The sequence below is a fragment of the Equus asinus genome, chromosome 17 (genome assembly GCF_041296235.1).
Source record: "Equus asinus isolate D_3611 breed Donkey chromosome 17, EquAss-T2T_v2, whole genome shotgun sequence".
Lineage (NCBI taxonomy): Eukaryota > Metazoa > Chordata > Mammalia > Perissodactyla > Equidae > Equus > Equus asinus.
The window spans coordinates 13,073,164-13,093,534 of NC_091806.1; the positions used below are offsets into that span (position 1 = coordinate 13,073,164).

The 20,371-nt window shown below is 34.7% G+C and overlaps 2 protein-coding genes across 11 annotated transcripts in view; both read left to right on the forward strand.

Annotated features, from left to right (window-relative positions):
* LOC106841573 (olfactory receptor 4A47-like) overlaps positions 1-20,371 on the forward strand; it is a 65,780-nt gene that overhangs the window by 28,383 nt on the left and 17,026 nt on the right. For 7 of the 10 annotated variants that reach the window (XM_070487717.1, XM_070487720.1, XM_070487723.1 and 4 more), the window contains exons 3-4: positions 5,205-5,285; positions 5,566-5,683. The gene's annotated coding sequence lies outside the window, so the exon portion shown is untranslated. The remainder of the gene's footprint in view (positions 1-5,204; positions 5,286-5,565; positions 5,684-20,371) is intronic. The other 3 variants (XM_070487722.1, XM_070487719.1, XM_014857656.3) reach the window with 1 other exon arrangement.
* On the forward strand, positions 2,955-4,780 carry LOC106841557 (olfactory receptor 5D16-like). The gene is given in 2 exon segments (XM_014857637.3): positions 2,955-4,477; positions 4,479-4,780. Coding segments are annotated over 2 exon segments (957 nt in total). The 5' UTR covers positions 2,955-3,722; the 3' UTR covers positions 4,681-4,780.

The following is a 20,371-nucleotide window of genomic DNA, read 5'->3' on the forward strand; positions in this document are numbered from 1 at the left end:
TATATGTGCAATTTAAAACAGTCAAACTCATAGAAGCAGAAAGTCAAATGGTGGTTGTCAGGGGATGAGGAGGGAGAAATGGAGACATATTGGTCAAAGGGTACAAAGTTTCGGTGATGCAAGCTGAATAAATTCTGAAGATCTAATGTACAGCATCGTGACTAAAGTTAACAATACTGTATTGTACACTTGAAACTTGCTAAGAGGGTAGAATTTAGATATTATCACCAAAAATAAAGAAAGAAAATAGTAATTTGAAGTAAAGGATATGCTAACTAGTTTGATTGTGGTGATTATTTCACAATGCATATGTATATCAGAGCATCAGGTTGTACTCCTTAAATATCCGCAATTTTTATTTGTCAATTATACCTCAATAAAGCCAGAAAAAATTTAAAAAGAATTTAAAAATGTACTAAAAAAGATAAAAATATTTGTTGAATAAATAAAAAAGATAACTTTTGACATGACACAATAATTTGGGGAGACTATGAGAATGATCATGGAGCATGAGGAGAAGACAATTAAACTTTCAATTAATTTTTATATAAAATGTTTCTAAAGCTGCCGTTGTTTTTCTTCAGGTTTTCCAAGAAACCAGAATTACATCAGAAAACAATCAGTAATTTTAATTGCTTGTTTTAAGTCCTCTGGGGAATAAGATGAGCAATTGTCTCTAGGGTCCTGGCGGCACAGGGAGTGGAAGGAGATATAAGAGTCTTAGCATCTCCCCCCAAGCTAGCTCTCCAGAGGCAGGAGAGGGGCTGCCTTTTCCACCAGGAGGTTGGTTTGTAGCTCAGAGAAGATATGGATATTCTTTTTCATGTGAGATATGAAGAAGATGCCTAGGTTCAGTCAGTTCTTCACAGGAAAAATCATTTAGAGAAACTTTTGAGCCACTGTAAACATTAAGTAACTGGAACAAATACTTTCTCTTTATGCAGTTTTGTACCGAGGGCCTGGCTTAGCTGAGCTCCTCCATAGCGGTGTGTGGAACAACTGTTTCCTGAGAGTAGGAGAATAGAAGGGCCCTGAGAGTTTTCAGGTATATGCCTCTGAGCTTCTGTGATTTTCTTTGGAAGAGCTGTGCAAGGAGAATAGGAGATATTTAAATAAAATAGAATTGAAAATAATAAAATGAAACTGCTAGAGAACTATAATAAACAGGACCTACTCTAAATAACATTTCAGAGCATGAAAAAAATATACTAGCCCTCAAGGGAAAAAGAGAAAAAAAGGGAAGAATGGATAAGAAGAAGTTTATAAATACCACTTCACAGATTCAAAGATAATGCAAATTGTTTAATCCATATAATAACATAATTTGGGAGATAAGCAATCATAATATTTAATTTGCACATTAGTTTAAAGTTGAGTTCAAACAGGCAAATGTGAAAATTTATCAGAACCAAGGAAATAAAGCAATAGTTCTCAACTACATTGTGTACCCCATTCTGCCCTCAAGGGGACATTTGACAATGCCTGGTGACTTTTTTTTTGTTTTTCATTTTTCCCTGCCACTCACATTAATGGCTTTAAAGGTATGCATTATTACTTTTTTTTTTTTTTTTGGTGAAGAAGATTGGCTGTGAGCTAGCATCTGATGCCAATCTTTGTTTCTCTCTCTCTTTTTCTTTTTCTCCTCAAAGCCCCAGTACATAGTTGTATATCCTAGTTGTAAATCTTTCTAGTTTTTCTATGTGGGATGCCACTACATCACGGCTTGATGAACAGTGTGTAGGTCTGTGCCCATGATCTGAACCAGTGAACCCTGGGCTCCCCTGTCGAAGCAGAGTACACACACTTAACCACTACACCAGTTGGCCAGCCTCTCTGGAAACATTTCTGATTGTCACAATGGAGGGACTGGGGATAAGAGTGATACTGTCATCTAGTAGATAGAAGCCAGAAATGCTGCTATACATGTTCCAATGTAGAGGCCATCTCCCCATAACAAAAAAAAATAATCCAGCACAAAATGTCAATAGTGCCGAGGCTGAGAAACTCTGAAAAAGGGAATTAAGAAATAATTTTACAATACTGATAATTGACTGGAAAACATTGCCTTCTGATTGATCTTTAAATCCTTGGATATCTGAACATATAGGGCCATTGAGAATTCTCAGTGTGATAGGAGGCCTCTGATCTTTAGTGATGGAACATCTAGAGCCATCTGATTCTAGAGTTGCAGAAACAGAGATGACCTTACCAGAAATGATAGTCTGAGAAAAAACTTCATTATAAAGAATTATAATAGAAGGAATTCCTGGTATTCTTGATTTACAGTATTAAAAAGAGGAAAGTTTCAGGAGAACTGGGTTGTGTTCCTCACCATAACATCATTCTGAGTTGTTCTGGATATAGGATTGCTAGATTTAGCAATACAGAATACAAAATGCTAAATTTAATTTGAAATTCAGATAAACAATGAATAACTTTTTAGTATGAGTATATCTGTGCAATATTTCAGACACACACAACAAAATTTGTTATCTATTTAAGATTCAAATTTAACTGGGGGTTTTACCTCATAACCAATTTGATGCATCCCACCATTCTATCTGTATTAAGAATTCCTTTATCATAAATGTCTTTAGATCTTAACTCCCATCTATATTGTTGACAGTTAATGGGGGACAAAATAAGTATTATTGGAGCAATACAGAAAGAGGAGAGAAGGATCTAGAAAAGGCAAGAGTCTTTCTCAATATGTAAGGGTCCTTGCCATACTTATTCCTGAACAAGGATGTTTCTCTAACTTCCATTCAGTACATTTCATTTTGACATAGATCTTCAGAAGAGCTACATGGCCCTCAACACATTCATTGGACTAGTTTCCATAGTTTATAGTATGAAGATTGTCTTGAAATTGGTTGAAAGAATTAGCAAAAATGTGTAAAAATGTGATCTTTACAAAATAAAAATGTGAATATCTCAATTTGTAATGTGGATCTGAGCCTGGCACAGAGTGATGAGTACATGACTGAATTTAAGAATATGGATTCTGGTTGTAGATTGATCATCCAATTTCCATGTCATTCAGCAAGTCATGACTTCTTCAGGCTTCTGTGTGCTTACCTGTAGAAAAAGTGGTTCAATAGATAGTCCTTACTGAAAAACATAAATCATTATTTACTTTGAGATTTGCCCTATGTAGCCAAAAGGAGGAATGATCATTAAAGTGCTAAACTGATATTTAAAATGTGGATATAATTAAGTATACAGACTATTCTTTCTTTATATCACAATATGTGCTCAGATTTTATAGAAATTTGTTCCAATTATGAGGTATTTCATATGATTCACTTTTTATTAGTAATCACAGGATAGAAAATCTTTTTTTCATTTTACTAGACCTTTCTTTGCAGAATTCATGAAATCAGTGAGATTAGAATGTCTCACATGATGATTTGATTAGATGTTACCACATAAATTTCTTGAGTTCATAATTATTCCATTTGTAAGTCTTTAAAGTTATATTTTAGGATAAGAACAGAATTAAGTTATACAATTTTTGAGAAAGTAGAATTAACTAGTAATTCTTTTCTGAAACATTAGATATTCCTGTCTTGGATACTTACACCTCTCAGGATTATAACACAGATCTATTTTGTCTCACCTTATGTTCTACACAGGGGATAGTCAACCATGCTTTATGTGTCCATCGCTCTCCATAATGTCTTATTCCCAGGACTGATTTTCAGATCCTACCATCAGGAAAGATGTTTCTAGCAGAGAGAAATCTAACTGCTGGGGCCACATTCACCCTCTTGGGCTTCTCAGATTACCCAAAACTGAAAGTACCCCTCTTCTTGGTATTTCTGGCCATTTACAGCTTCAGTGTGGTAGGGAATCTTGGAATGATTGTGATCATCAAAATTAACCCCAAACTACAGACCCCCATGTACTTTTTTCTCAGCCATCTCTCATTTGCGGATTTCTGCTATTCTTCCATCATTGCTCCCAAGATGCTGGTGAATCTACTTGCAGAAGACAGAACTATTTCCTTTTCAGGATGTATGGTGCAATTCTTTTTCTTTTGCACCTTTGTGGTGACTGAATTAATTCTATTTGCTGTGATGGCCTATGATCGCTTTGTGGCCATTTGCCACCCTCTGCTCTACACAGTTGCCATGTCACAGAAACTCTGTGCCATGCTAGTATTTGTATCATATGCATGGGGCATAGGATGTTCTTTGCTACTCACATGTTCTGCTATTAAATTATCTTTTCAGGGTTTCAATAGAATCAACCACTTCTTCTGTGAGCTGTCTTCCCTGATTTCCCTCTCTATCTCTGATTCTTATCTCAGTCAGTTGTTTCTGTTCATTGTTGCCACTTTTAATGAGGTGAGCACACTGTTCATCATTCTCACATCTTATGTGTTCATTGTTGTCACCACCCTAAAGATTCGTTCAGCTGGTGGGCACCGCAAAGTTTTCTCCACCTGTGCCTCACACTTGACCGCCATCACCATATTATGGCACCATTCTCTTTCTGTACTGTGTGCCCAACTCCAAAAACTCCAGGCACACAGTCAAAGTGGCCTCTGTGTTTTACACAGTGGTGATCCCCATGTTGAATCCTCTGATTTACAGTCTGAGAAATAAAGATGTCAAGGATACAGTCGGTAAAATAACAAAAACAAATTGTTTTCATATGGAATGTATGAATGGGTAAATATTTAATGAAGGTCTTGCAGAACACCTTTCTGATTTCTGAATAAACTGTGTATCAAGAGTTCATTTTCAGAAATCATTTTGGATTTTCAAAAAGAAAGAACATGAGCTTTAAGTTAGACTATATCTGGCTCTGATTGTATAAACCAGGGAAAACCAGTTATCTTCAGTAGGTCTTTGTTTACAAAAATGATGTAATATGATTTAGTTTTTAATGTGGTGCAGGGAACAAAAGAAAATGTAGACAATATATCTGGTATGTTGTATATTTGCAATAAATGCTAGTTATCTTATCCTTTCTTCCCTGCTAACTGACAGATTGTAGATGCTAAATTAAAAAAAAAATTTTTCTATTTTAAATTTAGTGAAATAGATGACAAAAAGATAACAGCTTCGCTTTCAAGAATCTCACAATCCAGATTTTTAGAAAATATAAAAATAGGGTTGGTGGGGAGAGAGAGTGTCATTTGTGGCTATCACAGGGATTGCTTCATAATTGCCTGTTTCTTTTTCTTGGCCCTGAAGGATAGGTACGTTTTTAGGAAAAACAAGAGAAAAAGACTGTAGTTTTATTGAGGAGTAAAGAGCATGAGTGATGTTCCAAAGGTGAGTACATATCATTAAGTCAATGACTCAACAAATATTTTGAGCCACTATTTTATGCTATATGCACACAAAGTAACTTGTGTTAGGTGCCCAAAGGAATGAAAATTTGCATAAATTATAGCTATTATTCTAAATTATCTCACAAAAGAGTTACTTTGTGTAAGATGAAAGGATTTGTAAGAGGTTTAGCAATATTAGCTTGCTTCTTGAAATAGAACAAAAAGAAGAAAATATATTAATATATATTGATGTTCTATGTTTTATGTTTCCTTTCTTTCAGACACCAAATAGCATAAATATATTATTAATTCATATGGTAGCTTGACCAAGTGTATATCTCAATTTTCTTCATCAGGACGCTCTAGGAAGTCTTCATAAAACAATTGAATTTATTTGTTGTAAGTATTGAGAGCTATTTACTTTTCTTGTACTTGAATGTTGCTTTAAATTAACTCTAATATTTAATTATAATCTAAACAAAGAAAGAATCAAACCTAGATTACTGTGTGATGAAGAAGGATTAACTTTTCCTCTAACAATTGTAATATTTATTATAAGATGTCTTCATAGACAAGCATCTAATTTAGAAATTTTATAGCACCATGTTGATTTTTTTATCTCTTCTATCACTAATTTTGCTTGACCTACTTAAACATTTTGTCTTTTATATTTTTTGTTTCTGCACGAAATTTTAAATCTAGTTAGTAAAATATTGAGAGAACAAATTCTCACTGTTTTTGTGAAGGTAAAAGGAAAACTGGGCAACAATTTTATGTTGCTTCCATAAAATAATTTGAAACGGTTATATGGTTTTAAACTTAAAATGATAGATTAATATCACCTTTTTTTCCGGTTATTTGGATATGTAATGAAAACTAACATAATTTCATATATTCACAAATAAACTCTGTTCTTCTACACATTGTTATTTACTTGAACTAGAACAATTTAATTGAACTAGGGCAATCGTGTATAAGTAGTAGAAAAGTTACATAGGTGTTGATTGGAATCAGTGATGGCTAATCCATTTTCAGAGAATAAATATTTATGTTTCTTTTCTATCTTGGCAAATGATGGCTAAGTTTTTGTGACGTCAGAGACACAATCCATTTATTTTTTTTCTGAGGAAATGGAAATACGTATTAAGTGCTCTGATCATTGTTTTAAAATTAATGTGTGACATAATCAAGACAATAATTTGAGACTTCAACCCTACAGGCCCTAACGCTTTTCATTTAATACTGATGTAAAATTTCATATTCTTCCATTTTCCAACTTTAGTTTTCAAATTATCTTTGGTAACTTCTATAGGACAGGATTTTTATTAGTGTTATTCAATCTTTATTAACTCATGTGCTTCTTAAGTAAATTAATGTAAAAATCTATATAGCTGTTAGAATTTTCAATTGACTTTGAAAATAAATCATAAATTTAATTGAAAAATAAAAATGTAATATACAATGCATACCATGGCTATCTTATGTTCATGATAATTAATTTGAAATATACAAAGCATAAGATTTCATATCATTTCTTTTGGCCCTGAACCCGTATTTAAATTCACTTACTCTCCAGAATTCTGTCCCTTAATAATCCTAAGAGCATAGTACTTTGCAACAAAAATATATGTAAATTTACCTTTTATTTCCCTTGTTAATAAAGTTCTAAGTGATTGTTACATAAACATTTTTCAATGTAACAATCATTACCTTACACCTATTTAATAAAAAGTGTGTTACAAATTTTTGTAAATTTTTAAAAGATAAACTATAAAATGTCATTTGAAAGACATCTGTTAATGATACTGATTGGAATGATTTTCATTTTCATTTCAATTTCTCAAACTATCCATGGATGAATATTTGTATTGCTAGAATAATAGAGATTTCAGCACACTTAAATTTAATGATATTACAAAAAGAAAGATGGGAACAAAATAGTGATGGTTTTTGTAGTAGGGATGTCATTCAATATTTTTTAACATCACACACATGTTAAGTCAAAATTCTCATGAGCTCTTATCATTCATGATGATTTTAATAATTGACCAAGTAAAATTATATGCATCTCATTTCTTGTTTAAGGTGCATCTGCTAATCTTCTAATTTTAAAATGAAATTGTTATGCAGTCAGTGGAGAAGTTCACTTTCTTAGTTCTTTAGAAGTTTATAAAAAAGGCTCTGCTATGATTTATTAAGTGATAATTTTAAAAATGTATTACAATTTCACTTAATTAAATCTTTCTTTAATCAATATTATCAGTCTCTGGTTTAAGGGTAGGAGGCAGCAAGCTAGAAAGAGATTTTCTTCCAATATTATGACACAAAGAGTTAGATATTCCACAAACTTCAAACATTTTTGGAATCCCCTGGATAGCTGGGGTCACTGGGCAACCAACTAAGACAAGCACAGAGTTACCAGTAATAGCATTCTATTAGGAGAGAGGGAAGGATCAGGAAGGAGATCCTCTGTGGGGGACACGTGCAAAGGGAAGACTTAAAGTTCAAAGTGGGTTAGACATTGAAAATATAAGCCAACCTTCATTCTAAATATAACCCCTTATATTTAGAAATTTGAAGCTTACGGTGCACTGAGGTTGCTATAGTGTTGACAACACTGAAGCCCAGATTAACTCCTACACTTAATGTTAAGCAAAAGAAGTGAGTTAATTTCCGGGCAAAAATGCCACTTCCTTCATTCTCTGTTGTCCTACAAATGATATATGTTCTTATGCAAAAATTACCTGGTAACATAAATAACCAGAAGAAAGCAACCCACTAAAAAAAGACAAAGATATTAACAATTAGGGTCAGATAACCTAGACATTAGAAACAGCAGACCGGCAATCTAAAGTAAATATGATTCCTATGGGCTCTAGTGGAAAAGGTAGATAACATGAACGAATAGATGGGGATTTCAGCAAAGTCATGGAAACTATAAAACTGAATCAAATAAAAATGTTAGAAAAAGTAACAGAGATAAAGGATATTTTAAATGACATGGCAATATCTTCAACATAGATGAGGAAAGAATTAGTGAAATTAAGGAGAGATCAATAAGAAACACCTCAAATTGTACACACACAAAAAAAATAGTGAAGAAAAGAAAAACACTTAAGACCTGGGTAACAATATCAAATAGTAAAAATAACTATAATTTGAAACTCAGAAGCAAAAGAGAAGAGGGATTGCTGGGAAGATGGTGTTGGAGGAGGACTCTGGGATCACTTTCTTCCATGGAGATCTCTAACTGCCTTCACTGGGTTTTTGGGGTTACATTGTTAGACTGGGTTTCTTGGTTTGAGGTAACATCAATATATTTCTAACAAAGTGCACACAAAGAGATATATCTTGTCATTATCCTTAAAGCATACAACCATTCTTATTAAATTGACATCATTTTTTTCCCATGGAATGAGTATACATTTGTCTTATATTCTCTGTTTTTTGATGAAAATTTGAAGTTAATTTCTTATGTGTTTTATGTGTATTTCTGAGTATTATTTTTTAGTTTTTTGTTTAATTTCTCTTTTATTGCTTTTCCAATTGCAAGGTAATAATTTTAGAACTTTTAAAATCTTCTCTTCTGCGAAATAGTGATAATAATACTCCACTTTTCTAATAAAACTTTCATGAAAATTAAATGAATATATTAAGTTCTTAGCACTATATATGGTACATTATAACTGATTAATAAATTATCTGCTCTTATTTCTGTTGTTGTCTTTACTTTTATCCTTTGTTCTCTATTTTACCTTAAGTCTTGATTAAACACATGGGTCATATATTTGCCATGCCTGTTTCAGTTTCCATGTCCTTGGTAATATTTTTTGCTCTATCTGATAATATTTTAAGCATTCACTATATTTTCTAAATCTATTATATTTTAAACCAATTGTGTTAGTTTCCCATGGCTTCTGAAAAAAATTACTAAAACTTTGGTGGCTTAAAACAGTAGACATTTATTCTCTTAAAGTTCGGAAGATCAGAAATTTGAAATTGATATCAGTGCACCAAAATCAAGGTGTCAGCAGAACCATACTCCCTCAGAAGGTTCTAGAGAATGACTCTTTTTATCTATTCCAGCTTCTGGTGGCTGCAGGCATTTCTTGACTTGTGGTCATATTGCTTCAGTCTTCAACGCTAGCGTCTTTAAACCTCTCTCTTCTCCATCTTCACTGCATACACTTGCATGTGTGTGTGTGTGTGTGAAATAATCTTCTGTTTCTCTCTTATGAGGACAATTGTGATGGCATTCAGAGCATATCTAGATAATCCAGGATCCTTAGCCTAATCACACGTGTAAGCAATCTTTTTCCAAATAAGATGACATTTACAAGTGCCAGAAATTAGAACCTGATATATATACAAGGGTCCATTTTCAAGCTTGACAGACCCATCTTTTAAAGGTCAAATCATAATTTACCTTTCCTATGTTATTACAATGTTAACACTTCTTTGTTTTATAACTTTCTAAAGATTTCATTTCGTATTTGTTATTGTCTATATTTTTACTTATTTAAATGCAACATAGGTCCCGTTTCTTTAGTGAAGTAGGAAGAACACTTGACTTGAGATTAAAATCCTTGGTCCAGATTTAGATCCAGAAGAGTGATTTTGAGAAAGACACTTAAACTTGCTTGATCTCAATTCTCTTAAATATAAACTGAAGATAAGCTGCCTGCCTCAGAGAGTTATTGTTGGACTTAAACATAATATCAAAACCACAAGGACCTGTGACACATAATTCATGCAATGATTCTTTTAAAGAATTCTTTGAGGGTAAGAATCATTTAGAAATATTCTAGTAGCCCTGGTGAAGACAGCTATTCATTATTTACTGAAACAAATGAATGAGTAATGACTAAAAGAGTGGTAGTATATTGTGCTCATGATACAAACATGGCTCTGTATTAGTTTTCAAAGGTTTTAAATGGAGTGAGATTTCCCGTATCACCCATGAGTCTGTGTATTTTAAGATGAGGTGAGAAAAAACATATTTATCCTTTGGTCCTCTAATTAGAACAGGATTTCTCAATCTTAGCACTGTTGAAATTTTGAGCCAGACAATTGTGTGCTGTGGGTGTCTGTCCCGTGTATTATGGGGTGTTCATCAGCATCTCTAACCTCTACCCATCAGGTGTCAGGACCTACTCCTACATTTTTGACACAAAAAAATATCTCCAGGCATTTTCAAATCTCGCCTAGGGAGCAAAATCACCTGAATTGGGAGTCACTGAACTAGAAAGCATCAATATACTAGAGGCCTAGAATCTTTAGAGGAAACTTCAATATTAAACCTTGTGTTTGTCTTTTCAGCTACAGAGGTGCTTGTATTTTAGTCAGCTATTAATTTGATCTCTCTCTAGAATCTGCAATGTCACTTTCAGAGACCCTGGATGTTAAGTCTTCAGTGAAACAGAGTTACTCTCACTTTAGTATGGATAACTATTGGTCTCTATGCCCTACTAAGATATAGACACACTTTTTATATTTGAACACTGATTGCTTTGTTTTATTAGCAAAAAATATGTCTACTTTGCATTCAGCTTCACAAAAACTTGAAATATCAAATTTCTCTTTGCCTTCCAATGATACTTCATGGGAAATTCCCCTAGTTGTCTGGAAATGATTGAGGTGCACTGAATGTTCCTAAAAATTTCCAGTATTATATTTCTTCATTAGGCAACACAATCTCTATAAATGTCATTTCCAAGTCTCCTATCATGTCATCAACTTTCCAAGCTCTGTGTAACTGCTTATGTTGTTTCCTCTACCATCTTTCACTTACTATTCTATATTTGACAAAATTCTTAATGTCGAGTTCAAGTTATCCCACTTTTCTGTTTGTTATCTAGAACACAACCTGGCACAACATATTCACAGAGCAAATGTATTTTTTACATGAAAACTCTCTGATCTAGTCTGGTCTTGAATGGTCAGAATTTCATTTGAAAATGAATGTACAAATAGCACTTACCATAGTCATTAACTTCATTCATAATTGGTGTTACATCTACATGTGGACTTTCAAGAACTTCTAATTCTAAATAGCTAGATAGATCCTGTTTCCAGTTTATTCCACCATCCTATCCCATAGAAAAATTTGATAGCTGTTTGAAAGTTGCTTTTTGTGTGTTTTTGTGAAGAAGATTGGCCCTGAGCTAACATCTGTGCCAATGTTCCTGTATTTTATGTGGGATGCTGCCACAGCATGGCTTGACGAGTGGTGTGTATGTGCATGTGTGGGATCTGAACCCACGAACACCTGACTGCAGAAGCAGAGCAGGCAAACTTAACCACTCTGCCACTGGGCAGACCCTGACAAATTGCTTTGAGCTGGCTAACTCAAATTAGATAGCAAATATTATAATCTAACCTTATATATAACAATCTACCATTTTGAAAGCCAAATATATTTTTCCTTGAGACATTCTCAGAATGTAGAAAAACACATTACAATATTTCATTTTTGTTTAATCAGCTCCTCAGTATAACTTTTTACTTGCTCACATATCTTTTCCCACTGGGATTTGAATGTCAGAGTGTGTGTGTTCCTGGGATCTGATGTGAGATCAGAAACTAATCTCAAAAACCTCAAAGTAAAATATAAAAGATCTTGCATTATACTCAGGAATCACAGCCTTCCTAAGGGAGGAAAGATTTCTTCTATGAACACAGAAGGCCTGCCCAAATGAATTATGGAAAATGTTGTTTTGGGTCAGTTTCTTAATCTTTGAACTGCCAAAGTTGATTTTTCCAGTCAAAAATGAGCTGATGCTATCAACAGTGTAGTAAGAAGGTGTGAAGTCAAGAGAGGTGTCTAGAAGCCAACAGAGAAGGGAATTTTAAGAAAAAAGGAGAGGCCAAAGCTATAATATGGAATAGAGAAAAATAATGTATTACGTATTGAAAATTATTTGAATTTTATAGGTAGGTTGTGATTTGGGATATGGAAGAAAGAGGGTTAAACCCTTTGTTGGGACAAAAGCCTATCTCAGTAGGCTGAAATAAGAAAGTGGAAACCAGTGTAGATGACTGTAAGAAAACACTGCAATTAAATGAAGGAAAACAAGTGAAAGTAGATATAGGGTAATATTTTTAAAGATGAAATTGACTTGAATTTTGTTATGCACTAAAGGTTTATGAGAGAAACATTAGTAGTAATAGTATAAAGTATCTTAATTGACACAGATAGAATTGGGTGCACGGATGAAGGGATTAACCTGCGAGAGGGTAGGCATATTTTTCCCAGAAAAGGAAGAGAGGGAGAAAGGGAGCCAATGATGAATTCAAATGCTTATACAATGACTCAGTGACATAGTTTTGGATATAATTATTTGCTATTCTATATTTTTCTTCACAAAAGAGAAATCATTTTCTGGCAGTGAAAAGAAGCTCATAGAATGAGACCTAAACAGAAACATGAAGGTTTGCAGTAGCTATTAAATGAGGGAAATAGCGGTGTGTAATACTATATATATATATATATATATACATATATAAAATATGTACATATGTATCCAATTTAAAATTATAACTTTTATAGAACTATAAAATGAACATGTCAAAGATTTTATTTAATTAGTTAATTGATTAAGCTAGTATAAAACATAATTCAAAGAATTATAGATCAGGAATTCACAAATAAGTATACAAATAGGTACAAAACTAGAATTTTCCATAGGGTAATCAATGGTCTGTACAGTGGACAAAATGTGCATGTCTATAGACATGTATCACTTGTATTGAAATCAGTTATCTACAAGGTAGAGATTTGTAATCTAGGGCAAGGGCAATGAAAAGCAGAGATAAGTCAGAGAAGTAGGTAGGTGATTCTTTTTCAACATCTCTTACTATTTTTCACTACAGGGGACATGGAAACATTCTTGAATATCATTATCATATTGCCTGGATTGAATTTAATAAATTTATAAGGATGAAGATTTCTCTAGTTGTATTCCATAGATTGGATTCCAGATAAAATAAAATAGATGTCTGGATTGACTCAGAATTGCTATGTTGCCAACCTTAGAACAGTGAAGGAACAAGATGGTGGCCATATTGTGACTGTAGAAGGAAATTTTTTGTTAATTTTAATTTTAATTTTTATAGCAGTAACATTGGATTATAACACTATATAACTTTCAGATGTACATAATAACATATTTTGAAATCTGTGTAGATTACATCATGTTCACCCACACAGAGACAAATTACAATCCATCACCACACATGTGTGCCCAATCACCCCTTTCCACATCCTCCTGCCCTCCTTCCCTGCTGGTAACCATCAATCCAATCTCTGTTGTTATGTGTTTGTTTGTTGTTGTTTTTATCTTCTACTTATGAGTGAGATCATATGGTATTTGACTTTATCCCTGTGACTTATTTCACTCAGCACATTTCCCTCAAGGTCTATCCATATTGTCACAAATGGGTGGACTTCATCATTTTTTATGGCTGAGTAATATTCTATTGTGCATATATACCACATCTTATTTATCCATTCGTCCCTTGATGTGCATCTAGGTTGCTTCCAAGTATTGGCTATTGTGAATAATGCTGCAACAAACATAGGGGTGCATGTGTCTTTATGTATTCATGTTTTTATGTTTTTTGGAAAAATACCCAGAAGTGGAATAGCTGGATCATATGGTAGATCTATTCTTAATTTTCTGAGGAGACTCCATACAGTTTTCATAGTAGCTGCACCAGATTACACTCCCACCAGCAGTGTACAAGGGTTGCCTTATCCCCACATCCTCTCCAACATTTGTTGCTTCCTGTCTTGTTAGTTCTAGCTATTCTGACCAGAGTGAGGTGATATCTCATTGTAGTTTTGATTTGCATTTGCCTGACAGTTAATGATGTTAACAATGTTTTCATGTACCTGTTGGCCTTCCGTATATCTTCTTTGGAGGAATCTCTGTTCAGATATTTTGCTCATTTTTTAATTGGCTTGTTGGTTTTTTTGTTGATGAGATGTATGAGTTCTTTGTATATTTTGGATATTAACCACTTATCTGATATATGGTTTGCAAATATCTTCTCCCAATTCTTAGGTTGCCTCTTCTTTTTGTTGATGGTTTCCTTTGTGGTGCAGAAGCTTTTTAGTTTGATGTAGTCCCATTTGTTTATGTTTTCTTTTGTTTCCCTTGCCCAATCAGACATGATACTTGAAAATATGCTGCTAAGACTAATGTCAAAGAGTGTGTTGCCTGTGTTTTCTTCTAGAAGTGTCATGGTGTCAGATCTTACATTTAAGTCTTTAATCCATTTTGAGTTGATCTTTGTGCATGGTGTAAAATGATGGTCTACTTTCATTCTTTTGTATGTGGCTGTCCAGTTTTCCCAACACCATTTATTAAAGAGGCTCTGTTTTCTCCATTGTATGCTCTTGGCTCTCGATGAAAGTCAGCTGTTTATATATCTGTGGGTTTACTTTCGGGCACTTGATTCTGTTCCACTAATCTATGTGTTTATTTTTGTGCCAGTACTATGCTGTTTTGATTACTATACCTTTGTAATATATTTTGAAATCAGGGAGTGTGATACATCAAGCTTTGTTCTTTTGCCTCAGGATTCTTTGGCTATTCGGGGTCTTTCACTGTTCCATATAAATTTTAGGATTCTTTGCTCTATTTCTGGAAAAACATTGTTGGAATTTTGATAGGGATTGCATTGAATCTATAGATTGCTTTAGGAAGCATGGATATTTTAAATATGCTAATTCTTCCAATCCAAGAACACCAAATATCTTTCCATTTCTTTGTGTCCTCTTTCAATTTCTTTCCACAGTGTTTTATAGATTTTGGTGTACGGGTTTTTCACCTCTTTGGCTAAGTTTGTTCCTAGGTATTTTATTCTTTTTTGTTGCAATTGTAAATGGGATTGTATTCTTAATTTTTCTTTCTGCTACTTCATTGTTAGTGTATAGAAATGCAACCGATTTTTGTATTTTGATTTTGTATCTTACTACTTGACTGTGTAAATTGATTATTTCTAAAAGTTTTTTTAGTGGATTCTTTAGGGTTTTCTACAGATAAAATCATGCCATCCACAAATAGTAACAGTTTCAATTTTTCTTTTCCAATTTGGGTCCCTTTTATTTCTTTTTCTTGCCTGATTGCTCTGGCTAGGACTTTCAATACTATATTAAATAAGAGTGGTGAAAGTGGGCATCCTTGTCTGGTTCCTGTTCTTAGAGGGATAGCTTTCAGTTATTCTCCATTGAGAATGATGTTAACTCTGCATTTGTCATATATGGCCTTTATTATGTTCAGGTATTTTCCTTCTATACCCATTTTATTTAGAGTTTTTATCATAAATGCATTCTGTATCTTGTCAAATGCTTTCTCTGCATCTATTGAGATGATCATGTGATTTTCCTTCCTCATTTTCTTAAGGTGGTGTATGACATTGATTGATTTGCGGGTCTTGAACCATCTTTGCATGCCTGGAATAAAACCCAGTTGATCATAATGTGTGACCTTTTTAATGTATTGTTGTATTTGCTATTATTTTGCTGAGGATATTGCATTGATATTCACCAGTGATATTGGCCTGTAATTTTCTTTTTTTTGTTGTCCTTGTCTTGTTTTCATATCAAGATAATGTTGGCTCCATAGACTGAGTTAGGATGCCTCCTTACCTCTTCAATATTTTGGAAGAGTTTTAACAAGGATGGGTATTAAGTCTTCTTTGAATGTTTGGTAGAATTCACTGGGGAAGGCATCTGGTCCTGGACTTCTATTTTTTGGTTTTTTTTTTTTTTTTCAATCTCCTTACTGGTGATTAGTCTATTCAAATTCTCTACTTCTTCTTGATCCAGTTTTGGAAGGTTGTAAGATTCTAAAAATTTATCCATTTCTTCTAGATTATCCAATTTGTTGACGTATAGGTTTTTTTTTTTAAGATTTTATTTTTTTCCTTTTTCTCCCCAAAGCCCCCCAGTACATAGTTGTATATTCTTCATTGTGGGTCCTTCTAGTTGTGGCATGTGGGATGCTGCCTCAGCATGGTTTGATGAGCAGTGCCATGTCCACGCCCAGGATTCGAACCAACGAAACACTGCGCCACCTGCAGCGCAGCGGAGCATGCGAACTTAACTGCTCAGCCAAGGGGCCAGCCCCTGGCGTATAGGTTTTAATAATATTCTCTTATAATATGTTTTATTTCTGAGATGTCTGTTGTAATTTCTCCTCTGTCATTTATGATTTTATTTATTTGAACCTTCTCTATTTTTTTCTTGGTGAGTTTAGCTAAAACTTTGTCAATTTTGTTTATCTTTTCAAAGAACAAACTCTTGGGTTCATTAATTAATTCTATTGTTTTTTAGTCTCTATTTCATTTATTTCTGCTCTAAATTTTATCATTTCCTTCCTTCTCCTGATTTTGGACATTGTTTGTTCTTCTTCTTGCAGTTCCTTTAGGTGCACTGTTAGATTATTTATTTGGAATTTTTCTTGTTTGTTGAGATAGGCCTGAATTGCTATAAACTTCCCTCTTAGAACTGCTTTTGTTGTACCTCATAGATTTTGGCATGTTGTATTTTCATTTTTATTTGTCTCTAGGTATTTTTTGATTTCTTCTTTGATTTTTTCATTGATCCAATTGTTGTTCAGTAGCATTTTGTGTAATCTCCACTATTTTTGTGGCCTTTCTGATTTTCTTCCTGTAGTTGATTTCTAGTTTCACACCTTCATGGTCAGAAAAGATGCTTAGTATTATTTTGATCTTCTTAAACTTATTGAGACTTGTATTGTCACCTTATATGTGATCAGTCCTGGAGAATATTCCATGTGCGTTAGAAAAGAATGTGCATTCTTCAGTTTCGGGATGGAATGTTCTATATATATCTACTAAGTCCATCTGGTCTAAGGTGTCATTTAAGCCTAGTACTTCCTTACTGGTCTTCTGTTTGCATGATCAATCCATTGGTGTAAGTGGAGTGTTAATTTCCTCTACTATTATTGTGTTACTGTCTATTTCTGCTTTTATGTCTGTTAATAGTTGCCTTATATATTTAGGAGCTCCTATGTTGGGTCCATAGATATTTACGTGTGTTATATCCTCTTGTTGGATTGTTCCTTTCATTGTTATGTAAGGCCCTTCTTTGTCTCTTCTTACAATTTTTGTTTTAAATTCTATTTTGTCTGATATAAGTTATTACTACTCCTGCCTTCTTTTCTTTTCCATTTGCATTGTGTATCTCTTTGCATACTTTCACTTTCAGTTTGTGAGTGTCTTTAGTTCTGAAGTGTCTCTTTTATGCAGCATGAATAGGAGGCTTGCTTTTCTATCCAATTTGCCACCCGATGTGTTTTGATTGTATCATTTAATCCATTGACATTTAAAGAAGCTATTGATAAAAATGTGTTTAGTGCCATTTTGTTACTTTTTTTCTGAGTGTTTTAGTAGTTCTTCTCTGTACCTTTCTTCCTCTCTTGCTCTCTTCCCTTGTGGTTTGATGGCTTTCTTTAGTAATCTGCTTGATTTCTTTCCTCTTACTTATTTGTTTACTTATTGTAGTTTTCTGGTTTGTGATTGCCATGAGGTTTCTATATAATATTCTATGTATATAGCAATCTATATTGAGTTGCTATTCTCTTTAGCTTGACCTCTTTCTAAAAGCTCTACTCTTTTAATCCCCTTCCCACATTTTATGTTTTTGAAATAATATCTAATCTCTTGTTTTGTGTTTGTCTAACCATTACCCTTTTATCACTGTAATAGGTAATTTTAGTACTTTTGTCTTTCAAACTATATATCATCTTCATAAGTGGTTGATATGCTACCTTTACTGTAATTTTGCCTTTACCAGTGATTTTATTGCCTGTTTTTTTTTTTTTTGGATAATTTCTTATTCTAATTGTGTTCTTCTCATTCACACTTAAATAAGCCCCTTCAGCATTTCTTATAGAACTGGTTTCTTGATGATAAACTCCTTTAATTTTGCTTGTCTGGGCAGCTCTTTATCTCTCCTTCCATTCTGAATGATAACCTTGCTGGGTAGAGTAATCTTAGCTGTTTTTTTTTTTTTCCTTTCAGCACTTTAAATATGTCTTACCAATGTCTTCTAGCCTGTAGGAATTTGGCTGGGAAGTCCATTGATAGCCTTATAGGCTTTCCTTTGTATGTCACTTGTAGCCTTTCTCATGCCACTTTTAGGATTCTCTTTATCCTTAATTTTGGACATTTTAATTATAATGTGTCTTGGTGTGGGCCTTTTGGTGTTCACCTTGTTTGGTGCTCTCTGTGCTTTCTGTACTTGGATGTCTGTTCCCTTCCGTAGGTTAGGAAAGTTTTCAGCTATTATTTCTTCAAATAGATTCTCTGCCCCCTTGTCTCTGTCTTCTCCTTCTGGGACACCTATAATAAGAATGTTAGTGCACTTGATATTTACCCAGTGTTCCCTTAGACTCTTCTCATTCTGTCTAATTCATTTTTCTTTTATCTGTTCAGCTTGACTGATTTCCTCTAGTCTTTGTTCCAGCTCACTGATCCATTCTTCTGTATCATCTACTCTGCTATTGAGTCCCTCTAGTGACTTTTTCATTTCCAGTATTTTATTCTTCATTTTGGATTGGTTCTTTTTTATATTTTCCAATCCTTTCTTAATGTTCTCACTCTGCTCATCTAGTCTTATCCCAATATCAGTGAGCATCCTTATGAGCTTTTGTTTTAACTCTTTGTCAGGTAAGTTGCTAATTTCTGTTTCATTTAGTTCTTTTTCTGGGGTTTTGTCCTATTCCATTGCTTGGAATGTATTCCTTTGTCTCTTCATTATACCTCTTTCTCTGTGCTTATATCTATGCATTAGGTGAGTTGGCTACATCTCCTGATCTTGGAGAAGTAACCTTATATAAGAGATACCTTTTGAGGCTCAGCAGTGTTCTTGCCTCTCATCATTAGTCCAAATGATCCAGGAGTGACCCATGTTTGGGCTACTTGTGTCATTCTGCTGTGGCAGGGTTGCTCTTACTGCTGGTCTCCAGGGAATGTAGTCTTTCCATCCCTGGCTATCTGTTTGTAAATTATGTTTGGGGAGCCCCAGCACCATTGGCTGCAAGGTCTAGTAGCACTCTCTTATTGCAGTTTTCCTGTTAATTGACTATACATGTAGCCTGTGGTTAGGCTCAGGTGCTTACAGTTGCTGTAGACCTCAGGCCTGCAAGGCTATTGTCAGCTCTCTTAGGATTGCAGCTGAGTGGGGCTGGTCCTAGGCATGAGAGCACCCAATTGTTTCAGGCTTTGGAAGGTGGAGTCAAGCCTCTTTGTGACTGATTGTGAAGCACAGGTCTTCTGCCACTGAGAAGTTCCACCTCCCAAAGGTTCACACACACCATCAACACAGTCCTGGTCCATGCACACCTCTAACCCCTGGAGCATACCCAGTTGCCCCACTGCAGAGGCCCCCATCTCTCCACCAATGGCCCCTACACTTCACTTGGTCTTCACAAAGCCCCTGTGCCAAAGAGGTAGACACAGTCACTTGCCTGTAGAGGATCAAGGCACCAAGTCTATGCAGGCAGACATGTACCCTTATGGCTTGCTGTTGGATGGAGCTGGTCCCTGGGGTGAGCTTCTTGCCCTGGCTGGACTGGATTAAATCTGTGCTCTAGTGGATGTGGCAGCCCCCTGGGCTACTAGGCCATGGCAAGAACTTCAATGGTGTCTGCCAGAATATGTGTCAGCAAGCCTTTACTAGGTCACAACAATGGCTGCCATCAAAGTCTCAGTCTCCGGAGATGTCTCACTTCTCATCGAGATGCACTCAGAACCTACCAGGTGATTCTCTTTTCATGAAAGGTCTGTGCATCTGTCTTTTTGGTGATTTTAGGTTGCTCTCTGAGATGGGTGAATTTGTATGTGGGCCCTTTAACAGCAAGGTTTTTTGGGTTTCCTCTTATAGCTTTTCTGGGGGCATATTGCAGTTACTAGATAGTGAAGCCAGATAGTAGAACATTCATCTCAGTTGTGTTGAGTCTGAAGGATGCTTGCTTATAGCAGTAATGTGCCCCTGCTAAGGTCCCCACTACTCCAAGGAGGGCTGAGTACCTTAGGGTGGCTCCTGCCCAGCCC